The 23,927-nt window shown below is 35.9% G+C and overlaps 1 protein-coding gene across 1 annotated transcript in view; it reads left to right on the forward strand.

The window, feature by feature from the left end:
* Positions 1 to 23,927, forward strand: part of syne2a (spectrin repeat containing, nuclear envelope 2a) — a 136,430-nt gene that overhangs the window by 108,276 nt on the left and 4,227 nt on the right. Inside the window, exons 99-110 of the mRNA XM_073816637.1 lie at positions 4,168 to 4,329; positions 7,978 to 8,144; positions 12,211 to 12,373; positions 13,969 to 14,156; positions 14,776 to 14,926; positions 16,949 to 17,131; positions 17,259 to 17,396; positions 17,904 to 18,098; positions 18,267 to 18,498; positions 20,886 to 20,983; positions 21,107 to 21,233; positions 22,251 to 22,453. Of these exons, the coding sequence (XP_073672738.1) occupies positions 4,168 to 4,329; positions 7,978 to 8,144; positions 12,211 to 12,373; positions 13,969 to 14,156; positions 14,776 to 14,926; positions 16,949 to 17,131; positions 17,259 to 17,396; positions 17,904 to 18,098; positions 18,267 to 18,498; positions 20,886 to 20,983; positions 21,107 to 21,233; positions 22,251 to 22,453 (2,007 nt within the window). The remainder of the gene's footprint in view (positions 1 to 4,167; positions 4,330 to 7,977; positions 8,145 to 12,210; positions 12,374 to 13,968; positions 14,157 to 14,775; positions 14,927 to 16,948; positions 17,132 to 17,258; positions 17,397 to 17,903; positions 18,099 to 18,266; positions 18,499 to 20,885; positions 20,984 to 21,106; positions 21,234 to 22,250; positions 22,454 to 23,927) is intronic.

Genomic DNA, 23,927 nt, shown 5'->3' on the forward strand with positions numbered 1-23,927 from the left:
TTTTTGAATGAACAGCTGAACTTAAAAAAACTTGATCAGTCCGGTCCAAATCCGAATCATACCAGTTTTATGAACTGAATCAATGATTACTCTGAAAAGATTTGGTCTTTTTTATTGTATAATGGCTTAAATGAATAACTTAGCTGAGGAAGCTCTAAGCTGTCGTATGACTTAAGAAGACTTGAAATGTAGCATTAGAGACACGTGAACCACTTGGAGCTTGACAGCTCTAGTCCTCATTTGCTTTCATAATATTAAAACATTATTGGTCAGGACAGTGCTTAAAAAATGACTTATTTTGTTTTTTGGGTTTGGTAAATACTTCAGGCTTCAGTTTCACATTATCCTTTAGAAATCAGTTGTATTCATATCATAGTATGTCAGATGACAAATCATAATTTAAAGTTGTTGTTTTTTTAATAAGAACTGTTTTTTTTTTCTTTCTGCTTCAGCAAAAACTGTAAAAATGTCAAATCTTTTTACCATTTAAAATAAGTTTTCTATTTGAATATATTTTCAAATGTAATTTATTCCTGTAAACAAAGCAAAATTTTCAGCATCATTTCTCAAATCACATTTATTATTATTATTATTAGCAATGTTTAGTTAATTTGTTTTAGGATTTTGTTCTGCAGAAGAATGTAATTACAACTGGGGAAGGTTACTTTGGAAATGTAATAGGTTACAGATTACAAGTTACCCTATTTAAAATGTCGGAAGTAGTGTACTTTATTAAAGTGATGAAACTGATTACGTTTGATTTACTCTGATTACTTTTCTAAACTGTGATTAATTTTTAAATATTACCAGTATGCAGGGTTAACTTTACAGTAGTACTCAACACTAAATACTGTCAGACTTTCAAAATCATTCATCACTTGAATTAAGATTACAATAATATAGATATATAATAATTATTATTGTTTTAAATCGGACTTTAGCAACTCTTTTTATTTTAAGATCATTCTGGAAATAAGAGTTATCAAATAAGCATGTGTCCTATTCCGTATGTTAAAATCATAAAATATTGGTATTTCTCATATTTTAGAGCAGTCAGTGCACCAATTAAAAAAATAAATAAATCAAATCTGTATTTTTGAGAAAATAGATGTAACCGTTAACGTTTTCATGTATAACTAATTTAATTACATGTTTTTCTTAGTAACTGTAACAGATTACATTAAATTATGTAACTCTGTTACATGTAACTAGATACTACTGGCTATAATTGCATTAATTTAGCTCTTTATTAATTAAAATAATGTCTATTATCTTACACGTCAATATGCATTACTTATGCAGCTCATTTTTCAAGTTGCTTCCCAGGCAAAGCAAAGGCTGACTGAGGACGTTTTTCTAAGATTATCTGAGTAGCGCAGGTGTCCAGCCTGCCATCATTAAGTAAAGTAGCTGAATGGCCCGCTGACATTTGAATGGAGTTGCTCTTGTAACTGTAAATGGCCTGAGCAATTAAAAACAGAAAGGCCACATTTAGGACAGATCATTGCATGGCCTACATCCAGCCCTTGGACTTATCACCACATAACGCAGGGTGCCTTGTTTAATGAGCTGTTTTTTCAGTTCGTGGACTTGCTGTTGTGAGTTTTCAGTCGTGTCTTTATTTGAAACTCTGGCTGGATGCCAGGACCGAGCCAATGAGGTCAGTCTACGTTGTGCGTCAGTGTCTGTGGCCAACAGGTTGCAGGTGGAAACATTCCCTGAACTGAATGACAGATGGCAAAGCTAGGCCTTGTTTTTCTAGGAGGAGGTCTATTTGTCTTTGCATTAGGGGGTTGCGATATAGCAAAAATTTCACATCACGATTTTTTTTTTGTTGTTTTTCAGAAATTTACCATGATTCTTTGTCCTGTTGGTTTTACTATTTTACAAGGTGTCTGAGCTGTACAGCCAAACTATTTCCGTATTTTAAAATCAAAACCTTACAACAAAATATAGAACAAAAAGAATGGTAGATATTTAGACCAGAGTGTGCAAAGATAAAAAATAAAAAAAAATCTGTCATTATTTTATCTTTGTTATTAAAAAATAAGATCAAAGATAGGCTACATGTTACAAATACACATAATATACAAATAAAACAAACAGTGCTTTAATTTTCAGGTCCAGATGGTGTGTTTATCAGTAGCATTCAATAATTTGAATTAACAAATATAAAAATAAAACACCATATGTTCTATATACATAAATTATACATTGACTGTATTAAAGTTCTTCAGTCAAGAGCAGTGTGTTTTGTTTTATTAGCGTGCTGTCACCCAAAAATTACAATTCTGTCATTTACTCACTCTGAAGTTTTTTTTTTTTTTTTTTTTTTTTTTTTTTAAAGCATGAAACATGTTGAACATAACTTATTTTAAATAATATGGGTATCCAAACAGTTGCTGGTCCCCAGTTACTTCCAGAGTTGGGGAAAGTTACTTTTAAAAGTTATGCATTACAATATTGAGTTACTCCCTAAAAAAGTAACTAATTACGTTGCTTTTTAAATCTGGGCAGGGATTGCTTGTTTGTTTTAATATAAAAAGTTCTATTTTTGGCAAATGTAAAAGCCTTTTTACACCAAAAGCCGAAGGCTTAGAGAAAAGTAAATTCATGTCTGTACAGTAGATTACGGAAGAAAAATAGTCAGCTCTTTAGCAACAAAAAAAAGGAAAACAAATGTTTTATTTTCTTGAGTAATTTTTTCTTATTAGTATGGATGAATTGGATCATCGAAGGTCAGTTGCAAAGACATCGGTTAATACAATGGGAATAAATACATAAAGGATATTTGCATTATTTAACATATTTAATTATTACAGGTTTGCGTAGATTTTCACAGTTTTTATTAATTTTTAGTAATACTGTATCTGTTTTTAGTGAGTGAGATGAATTAATGCATGTTCACATTTATTCTAGAACTAAAAGTAACATCTTACTCACAATTTCTCTCAACATGGGGACACGAGAGCTTTTAATTAATACATTTTTATTTTGTCAAATAAAAAGTAATGGGTTACTTTACTAGTTTCTTAGAAAAAAAGTATTATTATTACTTAACTTGTGTTACTTGTGATGCATTACCACCAAAACAGGTTACTTCCATATATACAGGTTACTTCAATATATTATTTTATGTTCAGCCCAAGAAAAAATTATAGAGATTTGGGGCAACATGTGAGTGACAATTTTTGTGTGGACTGTCCCTTTAATGACAATCGGCAGCATTAAATGCGTGCATGCTTTAAGAGCTGCACGCATTTAATATCTACAGAAGGCTTTGAAGCACATGAAAATAATGTACTTTTGTGATTAAAAATATGAATAAGTGCAGTATATTGAGACGGAGGCACGCTGTACCATGATGCTACGATATTTATTCAAAAGCAGATCGTGGAGACATTTTAATCGTCCACGATTAAAAATCGTCACATCGCACACCCCTACTTGGCATATGTTTTGGTTTGGCTCGGGCTTATGGAAATGCGTAATTAATGTGATCAACTAACCTCTGTGTCCTTGTGCTTTCTTTTAACCTCCATGATTAATATTCTTGTTTAGAAGGAAAACTGTGACGTTAATGGATCTAATGGATCTAGGAAAACGTATATCCTTCACTGACAAATGTAGCATGGAAAATTCCTTCGTTCTTTTTAAGAGGCTGCATGTAAGCCCCAGCAATCTAGCAATGAGACAAGCAAAAGGGAACTACAAAGAGCTGCCCGTGTCCCCTAGTGCGCCTTGGTGTTAGTACATACTAATAGACAAGCCCCTCACTGACTGAAAGTAGTAAAAGCGAGTGGGCTTTAGCTGTAGTCTTTGCTTAACAGTCTGGTAATCAATCTCACAGCGTGAAATGAGAGTTTCGTTAAAAGCCTTTCAGATGGCCGGCTTTTAAAGAATAAAGTCATATAGTTGTAACCTGACACCTTTGTACTGAGTTGTTTTCAATGTGCATTAGGGTAGTGAACCGGCCTGTCAGTTCAAGAGCACATTACAAAATTCACAAAGAGTACAAGTTCTTATGTACTTTGAGAGCATATGGCCTACTCTGAAGTGCTAGACAAAGATATTTTTTGGAATCTGGGACTTTTAAACTTTTCTGAACTTACTGTAAGAATGTCATACTGAAGCGTTTTAAACTTTTATTCTTCCTCTTTTGTGTAGGTGTCACTTCGCAAACAGGAAATAGCTGATCGCCTGAACGCCTGGATCATCTTTAATGATAAAAACAAGGAGCTCTGTGATTGGCTGACGCAGATGGAGAAAAAAGTGGCACACAGGGGCGAAAACCTTAGTATTGAGGAAATGGTGGATAAACTGAAAAAGGTATGATTTTTGAGTCCTCTAAGTGGATAATTCTGCAAAAAATGAAAATTCATTATTATAATTTTTGTCATTATTTTGTTCTTAGCCCAAGTGACGTGAACATCTGCTTGTTAAAAGTTTTTAGACTATGGATGTTTATTTTTTTATTTTTTATTTTTTATGATTTATGCTCACCAAGACATTTATTTGAAAAAAAATACTGTAAAAACAGTATTTTTTAAAATAAGTGCTTTCTATTGTAATGCATTTTCAAATGTAATTTATTCCTTTGAAGGCAACGCTGAATTTTCAGCAGCCATTACTTCAGTCTTCAGTTTCACATTATTCCTCAGAAATCATTTGTATTCATATCATAGTATGTCAAATGACAAATTATTATGTTTGTGAAAATGGTATTACTTTTTATTTAGAATTGTTAGATGAGTAGAAAGTACATAAGAACAGCATTTATTTAAAATGTAATTATTTTAATAAGTTATTTAAAATACATTACCAGTCAACGTTTTTGAAAAGTACGATTTTTAATGTGAAAGGCTGCATTCATTTGATCCAAAGTACAGCAAAAACTGTCAAATTTGTAAATCTTTAAATTGTATTACTATTTAAAATAACTGTTTTCTATTTGATTGTATTTTAAAATTTTAATTATTCCTGTAATGACAAAGCTGATTTTTCAGGAGCGATTACTTCAGTCATCAGTTACACATTATACCTCAGAAATCATTTTAATATGATGATTTGCTTCTTTAAGAAACATTTATTATTATCATCAATATTTAAAACAGTTTAGAACATTTGTAACATTATATTAAAAAAGCAATTTAAAAGCTTTGGGAGAAAAAAAAAGAGCTTTTTTCCTGGGAAAGAAATTAATACTTTTATTTAGCAAATATGCTTTAAAGTTCAAAAAGTGATGATGAAGACATTTATAATGTTACACAAATTTCTATTTCAAATAAATGCTGTTCTTCTGAACTTTCTATTCATCAAAGAAACCTGAACAAAATCTACTTATCTTTTCAACAGTAATAAATGTTTTTTGAGCAGCAAATCAGAATATTAGAATGATTTCAGAAGGATCATGTGACTGGAGTAATAATGCTAAAAATTCAGCTTTGAAATCACAGAAATAAATAACTTTTTGAAATATATATATATATATATATATAATTTTTTTTTTTTAATTTTTTTTTTTTTTTTTGTGACCCTGGACCACAAAACCAGTCTTAAGTCGCTGGGGTATATTTGTAGCAATAGCCAAAAATACATTGCATGGGTCAAAATTTTTGATTTTTCTTTTATGCCAAAAATCATTAAGAAATTAAGTAAAGATCATGTTCCATGAAGATTTTTTGTAAAATTCCTACTGTAAACATATCAAAATGTAATTTTTGATTTGTAATATGCATTAAGAACCTAATTTGGACAACTTTAAAGGTGATTTTCTCAGTCTTTTTGATTTTTTTGCATTCTCAGATCTCTGATTTCAAATAGATGTATCTCGGCCAAATATTGTCCTATCCTAACAAACCATACATCAATAGAAAGCTTATTTATTGAGCTTTCATATGATGTATAAATCTCAGTTTTGTCAAATTTAACCTTATGACTGGTTTTGTGGTCCAGGGTCACATATAGTAATTAAATATAATATAATATAAAAATAAACATTTATTTATATATTTATTTTATTTTTTAACAAACTATCCCTTGAAATTGATCATGTATTCTTTATGAATTAATTCATATTGCTTGACTACCTGATTTGTGGTTACATAACCAGCTAACATTCTACTTAGAGGTAAATTTCATACAAAGGCATCACATGGTTCTGTTTCCATGTGCCTTTGTCATGGCAGGTTTCTCTTGTACATTTGTAAGGCGCTTAAGTAGGTCGGTAATATGGTATTACATGGTATATGCTATTATGAGTATCTACGAAGGATTAAAGCAGTCTCAAATGAACAGCACGCTTAAGCGTTCCCAAGGGAGGCCCCACAGATTTTACTTTTCACAGAGGCTCCATTCTATCCACACACATAGCATTTGTTCATTTTTGCTTAAATATGCTACAAATGTACATTATTACTAAAGAAAAAAACTAAACACCAAAGATTAGCTCTAATGTAGTTTACCGCATGTACTGTAAAATTGAGGGCAGAGTGCTATACAGCTTAACTGTGTGTTCATTTGTTTACTTCTTTGTTCATACACAACAATAGCCTTGTATGCAGTTTCTCTCTCTCACCATCAAATAGTTCAACCTCAAGTACTCTGCAGTCATTAGCACATAGTTTACAATTGAGGTTTTGGAGGGTTTCAGGCCATGTTACTAATGATTACACATCAGAAAGCTGCTCATTGTCTCTTTATAGTAAGGTTACTGATGGTATCGTTTTTCTGCTATTTTAAATGCATTTATTTTTTTTATAATTTATGTTTTCATTTCAGCTAGTTTTTTTTTTTTTTTTTGTGTCATTTTTATTCTTTATTTTTATCAGGTTAAACTGAATAAAAACCACAATGGTTTTCCACAAGCTAAAATAAAAGTTTTCGTGTGCATATATACAAAAGTTTGGGATCAGTAAGACTTGTAATGTTTTTTAAAAAAGCCTCTCATGCTCATCAAGGCTGTGTTTATTTGATCAAAAATACAGAAAAAAAACAGTAATATTGCCAAATGTTATTACAATGTAAAATCACGAGTTTTACTTTAATATACTTTAAAATACAATTTATTCCTGTAATGCAAAGTTGAATTTTCATCAGCTGTAATTCCAGTCTTAAGTGCCACATGATTCTTCAGAAATCATTCTAATATGCTGATTTATTATTAGAATTGTCAATGTTGGGAAACCTGTGATTTATTTTTATATTTGTATTTTTACTTTTTTATAAGGATTTAAATAGGTTTATGTTACATTTATTTATTTAAAATATAAATCTTTTCTAAAATGTAACACATCCTTGGTGAATAAAAGTATTAATTTATTTTTTTTGTTTTCAAGAAATAATAAAAATGTACTCACCCCAAACTTTTGAACAGTAGAGTGTATATTGTTAGAAAACACTTTTATTTTAAATAAATGCTGTCCTTTTTAACATTTCATTGATCAAAGAATCCAGAAAAAGTATCACCAGTTATGTTTTCAACATAAATAATAAATCAGCATATTAGAATGATTTCTGAAGGATCATGTGACACTGAAGACTGGAGTAATGATGCTGAAAATGTAGCTTTGCATCACAGGAATAAATTACATTTTAAAATATATTCACACAAAGAAAACAATTATTTTAAAATGAAATAATAATTCACAATATTAAATTTTTTCTGTATTTATGATCAAATAAATGCAGCCTTGATGAGCATAAGAAACGTCTTTAAAAACCATTGTACATGGCGAGCCAGGTTGGCTAAACAAAACAGGTGAACTCTTAAAAGCAGAGGAGAAAGCGAAAAGGATTTGAGCTGCTGAGGGGTCAGTGTGAATGATTGTTCCTCTTTTTATAAAGAGGGTCCATGCTGAGATGGGGAACGTAGTTTTGACAGCTGTCAGACCCATCCGGAGACAAAGTGCAGTTAGTCGGTTTTGTTTGGGATGAATGTGTTAATGACTAAAGCTCATTGTCCACATCTCTCCTCAGGACTGCATGGAGGAGATTAACCTCTTCAGCGAGAACAAGAGCCACCTCAAGCAGCTGGGCGAGCAGCTCCTATTGGCCAGCGACAAGGCTAAGGAGGCGGAGATCCACGGGGCCCTGCAAGATGTCAACGACCGCTGGCAGCATCTGTTCGACCACATTGAGGCCAGGTGAGCAAAAAAACAAAAATGAACCACACTGACTGAACAGCTTCGAGGAATAAATGCCAATTTGATAAAACCCATTTCTTCCCTTTTTGCCTGATGTTTCCTATTGTTGCTGAGTATTCATTGATTTAATGGTTGATCAAAGCTCTTTGTTTGTTTGAAGGTCTTAGCCTGTCATTTCTGGTTTCCATTCAATTAATTCATTCATTTGTGCATTTATTCCTCATTTAGACCTGTTGGTGGTGACTTTTATATAGATTTTTTGTGGCGTTTAACAGATTCTTTTATCCAGATTCAATGTGAGGCTGCTGTGATTAATAGATGGTTAGCAAGTATGGAAAAATAACTTCCTGTGCAAATATATGTAGAGGAAAGTGATTTAAGTAAGAAAAGTAAGAAGTGTTAGTAGTTTGAAAGAAATGCATATATGAAAAGCTTTTATGCTAAAAGTTTTGTGTGTATCAGTTTTGTTCTGTATGCTGGGCGCTGTAAAGGGGGGGTAAACGATGACGATTCTCGGGGCCCATGACTGAGAGGGGGCCCAGAGAAGCCCCCAATAAAATTGTGGTGCTAACAAAAATATTTGATAGTAAAAATTATTAACTTTAAATTATTCTATTTGCTGTTTCCTGGTGTCAAAAAAATGTATTTGTTCGCGGTCCCCCTCCCCCCAGTGCGTGTTATTGCGATCGCGAACAGTGCAAGTAAACCTAACTCCCTGATGTCAACAGACGCACTAGTGATTAATGTTAGGGATTGCAGCCTTTAGTCTCCTTGTTAATGCGTCTGCCTCCCATGCCGGAGACCCGGGTTCGAGACCCGCTCAGAGTGGGTGCGAGTAGGACCCGAGTGAGAGGGGTTACACGAACATTTTTAGTTAGAATGTAATTTTTAGTTTTTAGGGGGGCCCTTTAGCTGAGTCAGTGCATGGGGCCCAGAATTCCCAGCGACGCCCCTGTCTGTATTACAGGTGAAACGATTTTTATATACCTGGGTTTGTGGGTAAACTGTGTCACTTAGCTTAACAAATGTGACTCTAGATGACAAAACCAGTCATAAGGGTTGATTTTTTTAAATAGAGATTTATACATCATCTGAAAGCTGATTAAAAAAGCTTTCCATATTTAGCTGAGATACAACTATTTGAAAATCTGTAATCTGAGGGTGCTAAAAATCAAAATATTGAGAAAATCACCTTTAAAGTTGTTTAAATGGAGTTCTTCGCAATGCATATTACAAATCAAAAATTAAGTTTTTATATATTTACGGTAGGAAATATACAAAATATCTTCATGGAACATGATCTTCCTAGTTTTTTTTTTTTTTTTGGCATAAAAGAAAAATCAATAATTTTGACCCATATAATGTATTTTTGGCTATTGCTACAAATATACCCCAGCGATTTAAGACTGGTTTTGTGTTCCAGGGTTATATATACATATTTATTTTTATTTTTATTTATTTTTATTTTTATTTTATTTTATTTTATTATTTTATTTTATTTTATTTTATTTTATTTTGAAATGAATGATTTAGCTCTGCAATTCACCCCTAATGTGGAGCAAGTTTATTTATTTATTTTTGGACCACAAAACCAGTCATAAGGAGTTTGGGTCTATTTGTAGCAATAGCCAAAAATGCATTGTATGTGTCTAAATATGTCACGTTAATTTTTGATTAGTAATATGCATTGCTAAGACGTTCATTTGAACAACTTTAAAGGCAATTTTTTTTTTTTTTTTTTTTTTTTTTGCATCTTTAGATTTCAGATTTTCAAATAGTTGTATCTTGGCCAAATATTGTCCTATCCTAACAAACCATATATTAGTTGAATGCTTATTTAGCAATTTTTTTATGTCCCAGTGTTATAACTTCCGCTAAGTTCGTATAATTTTATATTATAAATCATATTTATTATTTCCAATTTACAACAAGCTTTCCCCACTAATGAAAACTACTTATTTTTTTCATCAAAGTTGAGTCTTAATTCTGAGTCTTGAATTTAATGTGATCTTCAGTACTTCGGATAGTTACCACAGCTGGCGTATGCTCTCATAATCATTCAGTCTGTTGGAAATTTGCACATACCGAATGGATGAATCAGGTGCTTTTCCTAGGCAAGCAATAACAAACAACTCAAGTGCTTTCCAATCTCATCTGTTACGTCGCCAGTCTCTCCTGTAATTGGTCAGTCCTGCGATGTGACGTGTTCTGAAGCAGCCAGATGGTGCTAATACTGAAGGAGGGTGGAATTAACATGGCCCTCACTAGTGTCGTTGGCTTCAGCTTTGCCATATGGCTTGTTCAGGCTTCTGTAGCTTGTCCTGGTCCCTCTGTATAGCTGGAATAGGCTGGAGGGGCTGGTGGGGGGCAATGGTCTGTCACCTCATATTATCTCTTATGAACAGGGGCACAATGGGGCCAGGGGGACAGTATGTACTTAGGCACGCTATAATCACACAGCCAGCCATCTGCAGGTATGGCTGCTCAAACAGTTTGCGAGGCCATGCGGTCACTCAAACAACAAGAAGCTTCACACTTAAATGGTTCAATCTAATCCCTATGGGGCATACACCCATTGTCTGTTCTTCAGTGTCATCTGACCTGGGGTTTACAGACCATTTTCAGTTGCCTAGTGTTGCATGATATACCAGTACTAAAAAGGTGTCGTGCTAACCTGCTTTAAAAACTGTACAATTCCACATTTTACTAGTACTCTGTACTTTAAGAAAGCATTTTAATAAGAGCTGTATAAACACTTTATTATTTAGGGTCCTATGATTAAGGGGAGACACTGCAAGCAAAAACACCTTCATGCACCTGTCAAGTTTGAGATTTTGGGCTTTTTGGTTTTTCATAAAGTGTTTTTCTCAGACTAGTGGAAAGAAAACATCTAAAAGACACAGTTAAGCGTTTCTTTTATCTATTTGTCAATAGATTTCAATTACAATCCATATTTTTAAAGGCTGTTTTCTCAAAATGAGTTTTTCTCCTACACTGAGCCATAAATCTCCACTTCAGTAGCAGTTACACACACCAAACTTTACGTTTTTATTCCTGTCTATATTCTGAAGGTTTTAACAGAGGGATTTGTTCATAAATAATTTGCTTTGTTTATATAGCATTTTACTCCCCTAAAAATGGTGAAAAATACATTGTTTTCTGTCTGTTCTAAGTTTATTCTGAATTATGTGAGTGACAAAATGAGATACCCAAAAGTCCCTCTGTAAAAACATTTGACTCTAATATGTAAAAAATAAAAAAAAATAAACAGGAACTTTTAATAAAACTTACATCCAGTGTTTAGATTTTTGTACTAGAAATCTATGCAAATTAGTGCATATTTCATTAAGTAATGCCTCATTTGCATACTCAAACAATATTTTAGAAAACTTGTAATACAAAAAATGTTAGCAATTATCATTTCATAGGGACCTATTTATTTCATTTGTGTCTTTGTTTTATGCTATTTGTCTTTTAGTTTGTTACTTGCATCTATGTTCTTATTAATAATAATGGAGATAATAACAAAATAACATAACAGTAATAACAAAAATGGACTATATCATGATATAAATTGTTATTGTGAAATAAAATTATTATATCATGAAATAAGATTTGGCTTTATCCTCAGCTCTTATCAAAGTTGCAAAGATCCTAACATACCTGTAGACTCGTAGTTGCTCGCCATGGTCCTGTGTAGTGGCAATGGCATGTGATTTTTAATTTTTTTTTTTTAAAGAGGGATGAAATGCTTTTTTTAATAGATGAAATAACTATAACCTCCATTCATTTACTTTACCTGTCCTTCTATGTTTTTGTTGTCGTATCGGTTCAGTAGTAGTATAGAGTCAAAATTTTGGTATCATCACACTACTCCTGCTAAACTACCGTCTCAGATATCAAAGAAAACAGTTACTTGACTGATTTATAAAGGGCTTAGTACATTGTCACAGAAAATGAAGTTTTATCTAGTGGAGATTATAGAAGTCTTTTGGATACATTCAGGATTTCATCAAAACTCTTTTGTATATATTCAAAGTGAATATGCTCTATCTCTCTCTTTCAGGGTGAAAAAGCTGACAGAAACGCTGGTGACAGTGCAGCAGTTGGATAAGAACATGAATAACCTTCGCTCTTGGCTTACTCGCATTGAAGCTGAGCTGGCCAAACCCATTCACTACAGTATCTGCCATAAAGATGAGATCCAGAAGAGACTGGCTGAGCAACAGGTCAGCAAATCAAGAGTTTATAAATTAGATATAATAGGTCATCGCCAATAGCCTTGTGGGCAGTGCGCCGACATATGAAGCAATTGCGCTTCGGGTGTCCCGAGTTCGAATCCTGCCTCGTGGACCTTTCCCCATCCTATACCCCTCTCTCCCACTCGCTTCCTGACGTATCTCTACTGTCCTATCAAGATACAATGGAAGAATGCCAAAAAAAAAAAATCCATTTATCTTGATATTTATTTATTTATTTATTTATTTATTTATATATTTTAAATGCATAAACAGATGCAGATACAATTATTTGAAAATCTGCAACGCATATTACTAATCAAAAATTAAGTTTTTATATATTTACAATAGGAAATTTACTAAATATCTTCATGGAACATAATCTTTACTTGATATTCTAATAATCTTTGGCATAAAATAGTTATGTTGACCCATACAATGTAATTTGTGGTCCAGGGTCATACATTGTCTGAAAAGAAGCCTTAAAGAGATGGTTCACCCAAAAATCAAAAAAATTCTGTCATTAATTACTCACCCTTGTGTCATTTCAAATCTTTAAGACCGTTCATTGGAACACAAATTAAGATATTATTGATGAAATCCGTTTTTCTGACCTGCATACACAGCAACTCAACATATCATATTTTTAAGATAGTAAGGAACGGTAGTAAGGACATTGTTAAAGTAGTACATGTGTCATCAGTGGTTCAACCTTAGTCTCGCGTAGCCAGACCTTCAGACTGACGGCTGAAGGTCTATAATTCATGGCAGCTTTCATTGGCCAAGGCCTGCCCATAAGCCCGTTTGACCGACATGTCAAACAACCAGTCACAGTTCGTTTCGTTCAGTGTCACGTTTCGGTGCGTGGAAATGCCCCCACAACAACAAACTGGCATGCAACAAGTCAGTCATTGAAATAACCAGCATTGGAAGTTAAATAAGAAGAGGGAGAACAAGCATTAAGTCACATTTGTTCGCGAACGTCGCAAGTTTGTATAACAACAATGGCGTCTACATGAGCACATTTTAGCAAAACGTCGAGTAAATCAGTCTGCGCTTTGTTTCCTGGTGGACCGAAAATAAACGCGACACTCACGTCTACCGGAAATCCGATCAAATTCAACGAATCAGATGATGACTTTGACATTCCTGAAGTGTTTCCAGTTAAGTGTAGTATATGCATCAGACGTTTAGCCAACGTTCCGTGGGCGTGACGTCTGAGGCTGAGACTAGTTCAACCTTAATGTTATAAAGCTCAGTGCCTTGTTTTCAATTAAGAATTTTTAAGATATTCTTACTACTATTCTGGGTCTTGAATGTGTCCATTACACTGCTGTCTATGCAGGGTCAAAAAGCTCTCGAATTTCATCAAAAATATCTTAATTTGTGTTCTGAAGATAAGATATGGTTTTGGAGCAACATGAGGATTAGTTATGAGTATGAGAATTCTAGTATTTTTATGTGAACTATCCCTTTAATTTAATTGTTTTTTCTTATCAGGTCGAATCAAATTTGACTAGCTTGAGGGATGTTTTGATATTTTTGCTGGAGACAGGTATGTCTTTAACATATGCGTTCATGTTTAGGACCTGCAGCGTGACATCGAGCAGCACACTGAGAGGGTGGCGTCTGTCCTCACCATGTGTGATGTTCTTCTGCACGATGAGGATGCCTGCAGCAGCAATAGAGAGAATGACTCCATCCAGCAGACCACGCAGCGTTTGGACCAGCGCTGGAGAAATATCTGCTCCATGTCTCTGGAGAGGAAGCTGAGGTATGGCCATTTATCCAGATGACTCCAGTATCAAACTCGCCGCTCTGAGCACTGCTCACAGATGTTTAGTCATTCTGTTGAATCCCTTTATGGGAAGGCAGTTCATATTGGATCCAGATTAAGAAAATGCTTTCCCATTCATAGCTCTGAACTGAACGAGGGAAATCTGTAAAAGTTCACTTTGCATGATAGAATTTGACTATTTTTAATGCCCTGTAATGTCACCAAACACTTAAATCGAACAGATTAAGGGTAAAATGGTGAGGTTTCCATTGAGTTATGGTTTGTTAGGATAAGACAATATTTGGCTGAGATGCAACTATTTGAAAATCTGGAATCTGAGGTTTCAAAAAATTCTAAATATTGAGAAAATCACCTCTAAAGTTGTCCAAATGAAGTTCTTAGCAATGCATATTACTAATCAAAAATTAAGTTTTGATAAATTTATGGTAGAAAATTTACAAAATATCTTCATGGAACATGATCTTTACTTAATATCCTAATGATTTTTGGCATAAAGAAAATCTATGATTTTGACCCATACAATGAATGAATGAAAATGCATATAAACGAAAGCATTTTATTTACTCTGTTTTTAATCACTTGTGTCTGTTTGCAGGATTGAAGAAACATGGAGACTGTGGGGTAAATTTCAGGAGGATTACTCTTCCTTCGAGGACTGGCTGAATAGTGCTGAACGCTCCGCTGTTGAACCCAATTCATCAGATGTCCTGTACACTGATGCCAAACAGGAACTCCAGAAATATGAGGTTCGATTCCAACAGAATGCTCAACTAAGAGCCTTCAAATGGCTGTGCTACTAGAACATTATATTTACACCATTTAGTGCAAGTCAAATGTTTAATGCTGATGTTTTAGGAGCATGATCAGTATGATTAAAGGGAACCCTGAGTATTAAGATTTGTATAACATAAATTATATCTCTTACAGAAATATGTAACCCATTAAAGATTTGTTATTTTAAAAAAAATCCACATGATTGTACATATTTTGGACTATGGGGGGCACCATTATTTCAATGACACCAAATGGTTGCACTCATTGAGCTAGCTACCTGTTGATATTTTTACTGCAACACAACTTGGAAAATAAAATACTGACAAGATCACAGCTTACAGGGGGCGATGGATATTAATGTAGTCTTAAACCAAATGCCGTACCATTGATTTTATTGTTTTTTTCTAAATGCCCCTGGATATTGAGTGAAATCTGCGCTCAGAAACTCCTTCAGTGGCTGCGGCGTCATGACAAGAGTTGGCATGTTTACATCCTGTCAGGATGGCATCTAACGTTTCTTGTCTCTGCAGTTTGAAAGCTCTTTCAGTAGCTGTGGTCTACTAAAAGCCTCAAAGGTATCAGGGCTAAAATGGAGAGAACAAAGACGCAGGTCTTTACAAAATTTTATCCGTCCACAGGCATTGTCCCAATCTTTTCTACTGTTCTTATCGCTAGGAAAGCAGTGAGGACTTGCATTGCTTCTCTTGTTGCCCTTCGACTGAAAATTACAACCAAAAGCCCACAATGTGGCATCGTATCAGTATTTTATTTTCAGTTGTGTTGCGGTAAAAATAGCAACAGGCAACTCCAGTTGCTCAGCGAGTGCAAACATTTCCCGTCATCGAAATAATGGACCCATAGTCCAAAATATATATAAAACGATGTGGTTTTTTAAATAACGTAAATCTTTCATGGGTTTTCTATTACCTATTTCACTAAGGGTGTGTTCACACTTGTAGTTCAGTTCATTTGGTCCGGACCAAAAAGGAAAATTATATTTTTGGTCCTGGTCTGCTTAGCATTCACACTGGCATTTTTGACAGTGAACCTAAAGATATTGAACCTAAAGGCATAGTGATATGTTCACAACCTGATTGGTTTGGTTGAATGTTGTATATTTCGTGACGGAACTCACGAACACTCCGAAACAAAAGGAAAAGGTGCGTTCGACTTAAAGCACCACTGTGGGTGTGTGACATCAAAGTACCCTTTCACTGATCGTCTGCTGATTGCTGCTTTAAGTCAAATACATGCAATGCCATCGGATGGACTAAGCATGCTCATTATGCCTATGATTTTATTTTTACCACCTGCAAACGCACAAAGAGTTCATAAAAGGGATTTTACTTCCTTGATTCTCTACGCTTGCCCTTTTTTCTTTTTTTTTTTTTGGATACACCGCTTGTTCCCTTCGTGAAATCATGTCGCATAGCGTCACATCGTGTCATTACTTCCTGTTTTTGGTTTGTTTATAAGTATTTGGTCCATGTTGCATTCATATTTCATTCGAAGCGCACCAGAGTTGGTTTGAAGGTGGACCGAGACCCATGTTTTTAGCAGTCACGGTCCGCTTGTTTGGTGCGCACCAGGGTTTGGATGGAATTGTTCATACTTACTCAAATGAACCGCACTAACAGAGCAATTGCACCTGAGTTTGTTCTAACTAAACCAAACCTGACAAGTGTGAACACACCCAAAGAGACATAATTTATCTCATATTAATCCATAAAAGTCCTAATACTCAGCGTTCCCTTTAAGGGAACATCAGGTTCCTCAAGCAATCAACTATGGCTTGTCAGCAGCTTATCATTTACTGAATGTTTTAGTCATTCAAGCATAATGTTAAAAACACACTCACTCTTTGCATGGAAATGGAGTGTTAAAGAGATTCACGCATAATATATTGTTTAGCTTTAAAATATACTGTATATATAGTAACAGCAGTTCTGAAATTCGTTTTTGTGGTCATAGCTATGTTTGATTTGTCATTTTAGGTTTTCCAAAAGCAGGTACATGAGAATCTGACCCAGCTGGAGATTATTAATAACCAGTACAGACGACTAGCACGGGAAAACCGCGCCGATGCAGCCAGCAGACTCAGAGCCATGGTGCATCAGGGGAACCAGCGCTGGGACGCGCTCCAGAGGAGAGTCTCTGCAATACTGCGCAGACTTAGAGTGAGGACACCAACACACAGTTTTTTTTTCATGTCATCTATGCATTTGTTTATTTAGGTGCATAAATGAACCTCTCAGTTAACACGCTTTATTTTTTCCTTTCGCTTTTTTTTCTTTTCATATTTAGCATTTCACATGCCAGAGAGAGGAGTTTGAGGGAACCCGCAAGAACCTCCTCGCCTGGCTGGCTGAGATAGACCTCCAGCTGACCAATGTGGAGAACTTCTCAGAGAGCCATCTTCAAGACAAGATGAAACAGCTGAAGGTTAATAAACAGTGTTCTCTTTAAATGTACTCATTCAGTCAGTCTAGAGAGAATAAATGTGACCCTGGAGCACAAAACCAGTTCAATTGTTTTGAAATTGAGATTTATGCATCATCTGAAAGCTGAATAAAAGCTGAATTTTTCCATTGATGTATGGTTTGTTAGGATAGGACAATATCTGGCTGAAATACAACTATTTTAAAATCTAAAATTTTGAGGAAATCATCTTTAAAATTGTCCAAATGAAGTTCTTAGCATAGCAATGCATATTACTAATCAAGAATTAAGTTTTGATATATTTATGGTAGAAAATGTACAAAATATCTTCATGGAATATCATCTTTACTTAATATCCTAATGATTTTTGGTATAAAAAAATATATATAATTTTGACCCATACAATGTAATGTTGGCTATTGCTACAAAGTAAGACTGGTTTAGTGGTCCAGGGTCACAAGTGATGACAGAATTTCATCTAATTTTATCTTTCTTACTCTTTCCCTCCAGAGTTTTAAGAAAGAGATCACTCTGAACACCAATAAGATTGATGCTCTGATAGTGTTTGGGGAGGGTCTGATTCAGAGGAGCTGTCCTCAAGATGCTGTAGAGATAGAAGATGAGTTAGAGGAACTGCACACGTATTGTCAAGAGGTGTTCGGCAGAGTCGCCCGATTCCACCAGAGCCTCACCAGTCTTGGCCCGGTATTATAAACGCTCACTTTTCTTTACATTCTCTACATTCTTCTCAGAGACTTTCTAAAATATAAAAAAATCTTTTTACAGTGTCACATGTGGCTAAATTTAGCAAACAGTTTTGCATATGGGCTATGTTATAGCAGTATGAATGACAGTGTTTTCTCTTTGAAACAGCTGCAGGAGCAGCTGGACATCTTTGATGGTGAACAGTCCAGAGCGACTCAGGGCACCCCCTCCTCCAGCCAGCCCTCCATGTGCCTGTTATCACCACCTCAGGAGCCCTCAGGCCGTGAAACGCCCGTCAGCGTGGATTCAATCCCTCTGGAGTGGGACCACACTGGGGACGTTGGCGGCTCTTCTTCACACGATGAGGAAGAGGATGCGGCCTTCTTCTCTGCCCTGTCAGGTAAATAAGTGTACTGCAGATAAAGAGCATGGATCTCAGCAGCCTTAAAGGGAAAGTTTAGCCAAAAATGAAAGCCAAACTCGTAAGACCTCCGTTATCTTCAGAAAACAAATTAGGATGTTTTTGAACAAATTTGAGAGCTTCCTGAGCCTGCCTAGACAGAAACGCGACTACCATGTTCAAGGCCTAAAAGGGTAGTAAGGACATCATTAAAATAGTCCATGTGACATTAGTGGTTCAACCATAATTTTATAAAGCCATGAGAGTACTTTTTGTGCGCAAAGAACAAAAAAAAAAGACTTCGACAATTTCTTCTCTTCTGTATCAGTCTTCAATGCACGTTCACAAAACTACCATAGCACATGCCATAATTCATTTCAATAGGAGTCCATGCATTTGGGAATTTTGCGTGAATGTGAAAGAATTTTTCACCATTTTGCAGCAAGTTCTCGTTGGTTACATGTTTTCTCCACACTGACCAACAGTAAGCTTAATCCATCGCTACACTGTTGACAGCAGAAAATAGACCTTTTTATCTGCAAAGTCTTTGGCACCAACCAAGCTTTAAATTACCAGCTTTTTTTTTTTCCATAAGCCTAAATCTGGAGTCAAATGTAACTGAAATATATTGTTAGCTATCAGATTGCAACTAACAGTTTTAACCAGCTCTTGCCAGTCCTATGTCCATTGGCATGCCATCTGAGAGTTTTTTTTTCCAAGTATGAGTTGTTCATATTGCTGGTTGAGCCATTCATTTTCTCTCTCTTAAGATATAGCGGTCACAGAAATCCCAGAATTCTCATCTGAGGTGACAAAGAAGTCTTTGGGAAAGCCGTTAGGTATGCCTCCATGTCTGCACTTGGCATTACTGAAAAATCTTACCTTTTTTTTTTTTTGGCTGGAATCACATCTGACAAGTCCCACACTTCCCTGCTTTTCCTCACTCTCTTTCCACATTATTCTCTCCGCCCTCTCTTGTTCCCACATCACCATCAGTGCGCTTATGAATATACAGCGTTTGCTGGATCATCAAAAGGCTGGTATTTTTCCTTTCAGTGCAGAACTTTCTCTCTTAAATCAAAAGATGTAAGCGTCCTCCCCTCACCTTGCTCTGCTATGTGTTCTTATCATGAAAGACTTGGGCCTGCAGGGAGACTCTGCTGGTAAAGAGGAGGGCTGAGAGCTGGGCATGTCCAGATCTCAGGGAGTATAAGAGAGGGCAAATAAAGGTTGCATCCTCTCCTCTTGTACAGCTCAGTGCACCTGCTCATCCCCCTCCAGAGCTTTCATGCTCATGCAGAAGATAATAACATTCACTTATCTAAACGCCACCCTTTTGAAGCTTTGCTCATTACTGGAGAGGTGTGCATGACACGGTTGTTTGATGCTTTTGTTTTTAAAGGGGTCTTACATTTTTCACATGAACTTTTTTCCTGGAATCCACTGAATTGTTTTTATGCCAATAACATAAGTTATACATGTTTTCATGAACATTTTCGATGCACTCTCTTATTCTTTGAGTGGTTTTGCCTTTCTGTCTTAAATTCCAGAACAAATATTTACAGATAATGTACTCACCCCCTTGTTATCCAAGGTTCCTCTCCATATAGTGGAATTCAGTGGTGCCCATTGTGTATTTTAAACTTCCAAAATACAGTTTAAATGCAGCTTCAAAGAGCTCTTTTACCTCTCAGAGGAAGAAGGGACTTATCTAGCAAAATGATTGATTATTTAAAAAAATACATACAATTTAATACTGTTTAAATTCTAATGTTTATCTTTCCTAGGTTTGTGTGAATTCAGTTTTTTCCGGTTCAAGACAGTTAGGGTATGTCGAAAAACTTCCATCTCATTTTTTCCTCTAACTTCAAAATTACCCTACATCGCTATTTTACCTTTTTTTTTTATAACCTTCTTTGCATGTTCACTTTGTTAACTGGGTTGGATTTTGAAGTTATAGGAGAAAATGAGATGTGAGTTTTTTTGAACTACCCTAACTGTCTAGAAAAGACGAGCGAGAGGTTAAAAAGTATATCAGTTGTGCATTGTGCAAAATAACTTACTGTTTCACTAAATAAGACCCTTCTTTTAGAGCCCTTTGAATCTGCATTTAAACCACATTTTGGAAGTTCAAACTCGGGGGCACCATAGAAGTCCATTATATGGGCAGAAATCCACAATTTCTTTGCAAGTGAGAAAAGAACACAGCTTTGGTCCACTAAGACATGTTTCCTGCAATAACAGCCTCTGTCAATTTAAAGTCTATTCTAAAAAGTAATATTTTAAAGTAATTATTTTAAAATATGTATCCATTCCTCTCATCACAACCCTAATGAAGTAGCCTGAGCATTGAGTTAAATCTCTCTCCCTCTCTCAAACACTTACAGGACAGAATTGGCACTTTCAAAACACACCTGAAAGGAAATCCTTCCAGCTGGAATCCTCCTCACCTACACAAACCAGCACTCCTTTTAAACAAGGCTATGTGAGTATATACCCCTTCCTTCTAAATCCAGCACTTTCATAAACACCAAATTTGCATGTTGTCGTCTTCCTCAAGCAGACTCGAAGCATATGGTAATGGTGCATGTGTGATGCGTCTGTGCAGGTCCAGCTGATGTCTGAGTGCAGCGGCAGCATTAAGAGTGTGAAGAGGGTTTCTATGATCCTGGATGATGAGGAACAGCAGGAGGAGCAAGGCCTCACTGGCCTCAACACTGCAGACAAACAGTCAGGTACAGACACTTCGTCCAACACAGAGGAACATGAGCATATCTGTCTGGTACTCGTCCTGAGTCAGTCACGTAATAAGACTCTTCACAAATAGTCGGGTACATGCAATGACGCAGATCACATGTGCAAGGGACTACTTGTCATTTTATTTAGACGAGTCTAAAAGCAAAAAGGCTTCTTATTTATCAAAAATAGCACAGGATTACATTTTCATGCCACCTCATTGATAGTTGGATACAGGGTACATTGTAGATGAATAGATATGAAAGATGGATGGATGGATGGATGAATGCATGGATGGATAGTTGGGTAGATGGATGAATAATAGAGACCGCATGGTTCTGTGAACCATAAATGCAGAATTTTTTTTTTTCTGAACTCTTCCCATAGATCTGTGGTTTAATGTAATCCTGTTTCTGAGCTCTACAGGTAGTTATTTTGACATGAGGGCTTAGTTTTTGCTCTGATATGTGTTTTTACCTATGGATTTAATTCAAGCACTTTCAAGGACCTGTGTTTGTTTTTAAATATTTTCCAGGCCTTGAATCCGTATGTCTAAAATTCAAGTATTTTTAAGAAGCGTGGGAACCCTGTGCATAAGTATTCATACCCTTATGCACAGGGTATGAATACTTTGCCTTCATATTGCTTATAGACGTTACTACACTTTGACAGAAGTTAATCCATGGCAAATTCAACTGAATTGGTCTAACTTGGAAAGGCACATCTTAATTTAAAAGTCTAATGGCTAAAATTCCTACTATAAATATATCAAAATGTAATTTTTGATTAGTAATATGCATTGTGGTGATTTTCTCAGTATTTTGATTTTTTTGCACCCTCAGATTCCAGATTTTCAAATAGATGTATCTCGGCCAAATATTGTCCTGTCCTAACAAACCATATATCAATAGAAAAGTAAAATTTAACCTTATGACTGGTTTTGTGGTCCAGGGTCACAAATGTGAAAAAAGTATGAATACTTTTGCAAGACTTCATGAACTTCATGTTCTCCACAGGAGTGATTGAGCGCTGGGAGCTGCTGCAGGCTCAAGCTGTGAGTAAAGAGCAGTGCAGCTCCAGAGACCCCCAGCAGCTGACCTCTGACCTGCACGACATCACTTCCTGGCTTGAATGTATCACCCCTGAACTGGACAGACTGCAGAAGCCTGAGACATCTGTCAGTGTTGAGATCTTAGAAGAGAGAGTCAAACAGCTTAAAGTAAGCATCACACTTACAGTTAATTTACATTCTAATCTTTTAGATCATTAAAGGGTTTCATCGGATGCAAAACTAACTTTTACATGTTGTTTGAACATTAATGTGAGTTGGCAGTTTGTGTACAGTCGTGGCCAACAGTTCTGAGAATTACATAAATATTGGAAATTGGAAAAGTTGCTGCTTAAGTTTTTATAATAGCAATTTGCATATACTCCAGAATGTTATGAAGAGTGATCAGATGAATTGCATAGTCCTTCTTTGCCATGAAAATGAACTTAATCCCGAAAAAACTTTAATGACAGCAATGAAATGCAGTGTAAAGGACCTGCTGAGATCATTTCAGTAATCGTCTTGTTAACTCAGGTGAGAATGTAGACGAGCACAAGGCTGGAGATCATTATGTCAGGCTGATTGGGTTAGAATGGCAGACTTGACATGTTAAAAGGAGGGTGATGCTTCAAATCATTGTTCTTCCATTGTTAACCATGGTGACCTGCAAAGAAACGCGTGCAGCCATCATTGCCTTGCATAAAAATGGCTTCACAGGCAAGGATATTGTGGCTACTAAGATTGCACCTAAATCAACAATTTATAGGATCATCAAGAACTTCAAGGAAAGAGGTTCAATTCTTGTTAAGAAGGCTTCAGGGCGTCCAAGAAAGTCCAGCAAGCGCCAGGATGGTCTCCTAAAGAGGATTCAGCTGCGGGATCGGAGTGCCACCAGTGCAGAGCTTGCTCAGGAATGGCAGCAGGCAGGTGTGAGCGCATCTGCACGCACAGTGAGGCCAAGACTTTTGGAAGATGGCCTGGTGTCAAAGAAGGGCAGCAAAGAAGCCACTTCTCTCCAAAAAAAACATCAGGGACAGATTGATCTTCTGCAAAAAGTATGGCGAATGGACTGCTGAGGACTGGGGCAAAGTCATATTCTCAGATGAAGCCTCTTTCCGATTGTTTGGGGCATCTGGAAAAAGGCTTGTCCGGAGAAGAAAAGGTGAGCGCTACCATCAGTCCTGTGTCATGCCAACAGTAAAGCATCCTGAGACCATTCATGTGTGGGGTTGCTTCTCGTGCAAGGGAGTGGGCTCACTCACAATTTTGCCCAAAAACACAGCCATGAATAAAGAATGGAACCAAAACACCCTCCAACAGCAACTTCTTCCAACAATCCAACAACAGTTTGGTGAAGAACAATGCATTTTCCAGCACGATGGAGCACTGTGTCATAAGGCAAAAGTGATAACTAAGTGGCTCGGGACCAAAACGTTGAAATTTTGGGTCCATGGCCTGGAAACTCCCCAGATCTTAATCCCATTGAGAACTTGTGGTCAGTCCTCAAGAGGCGGGTGGACAAACAAAAACCCACTAATTCTGACAAACTCCAAGAAGTGATTATGAAAGAATGGGTTGCTATCAGTCAGGATTTGGCCCAGAAGTTGATTGAGAGCATGCCCAGTCGAATTGCAGAGGTCCTTAA

Source organism: Garra rufa, chromosome 13 (genome assembly GCF_049309525.1).
Source record: "Garra rufa chromosome 13, GarRuf1.0, whole genome shotgun sequence".
Taxonomy (NCBI): Eukaryota; Metazoa; Chordata; class Actinopteri; order Cypriniformes; family Cyprinidae; genus Garra; species Garra rufa.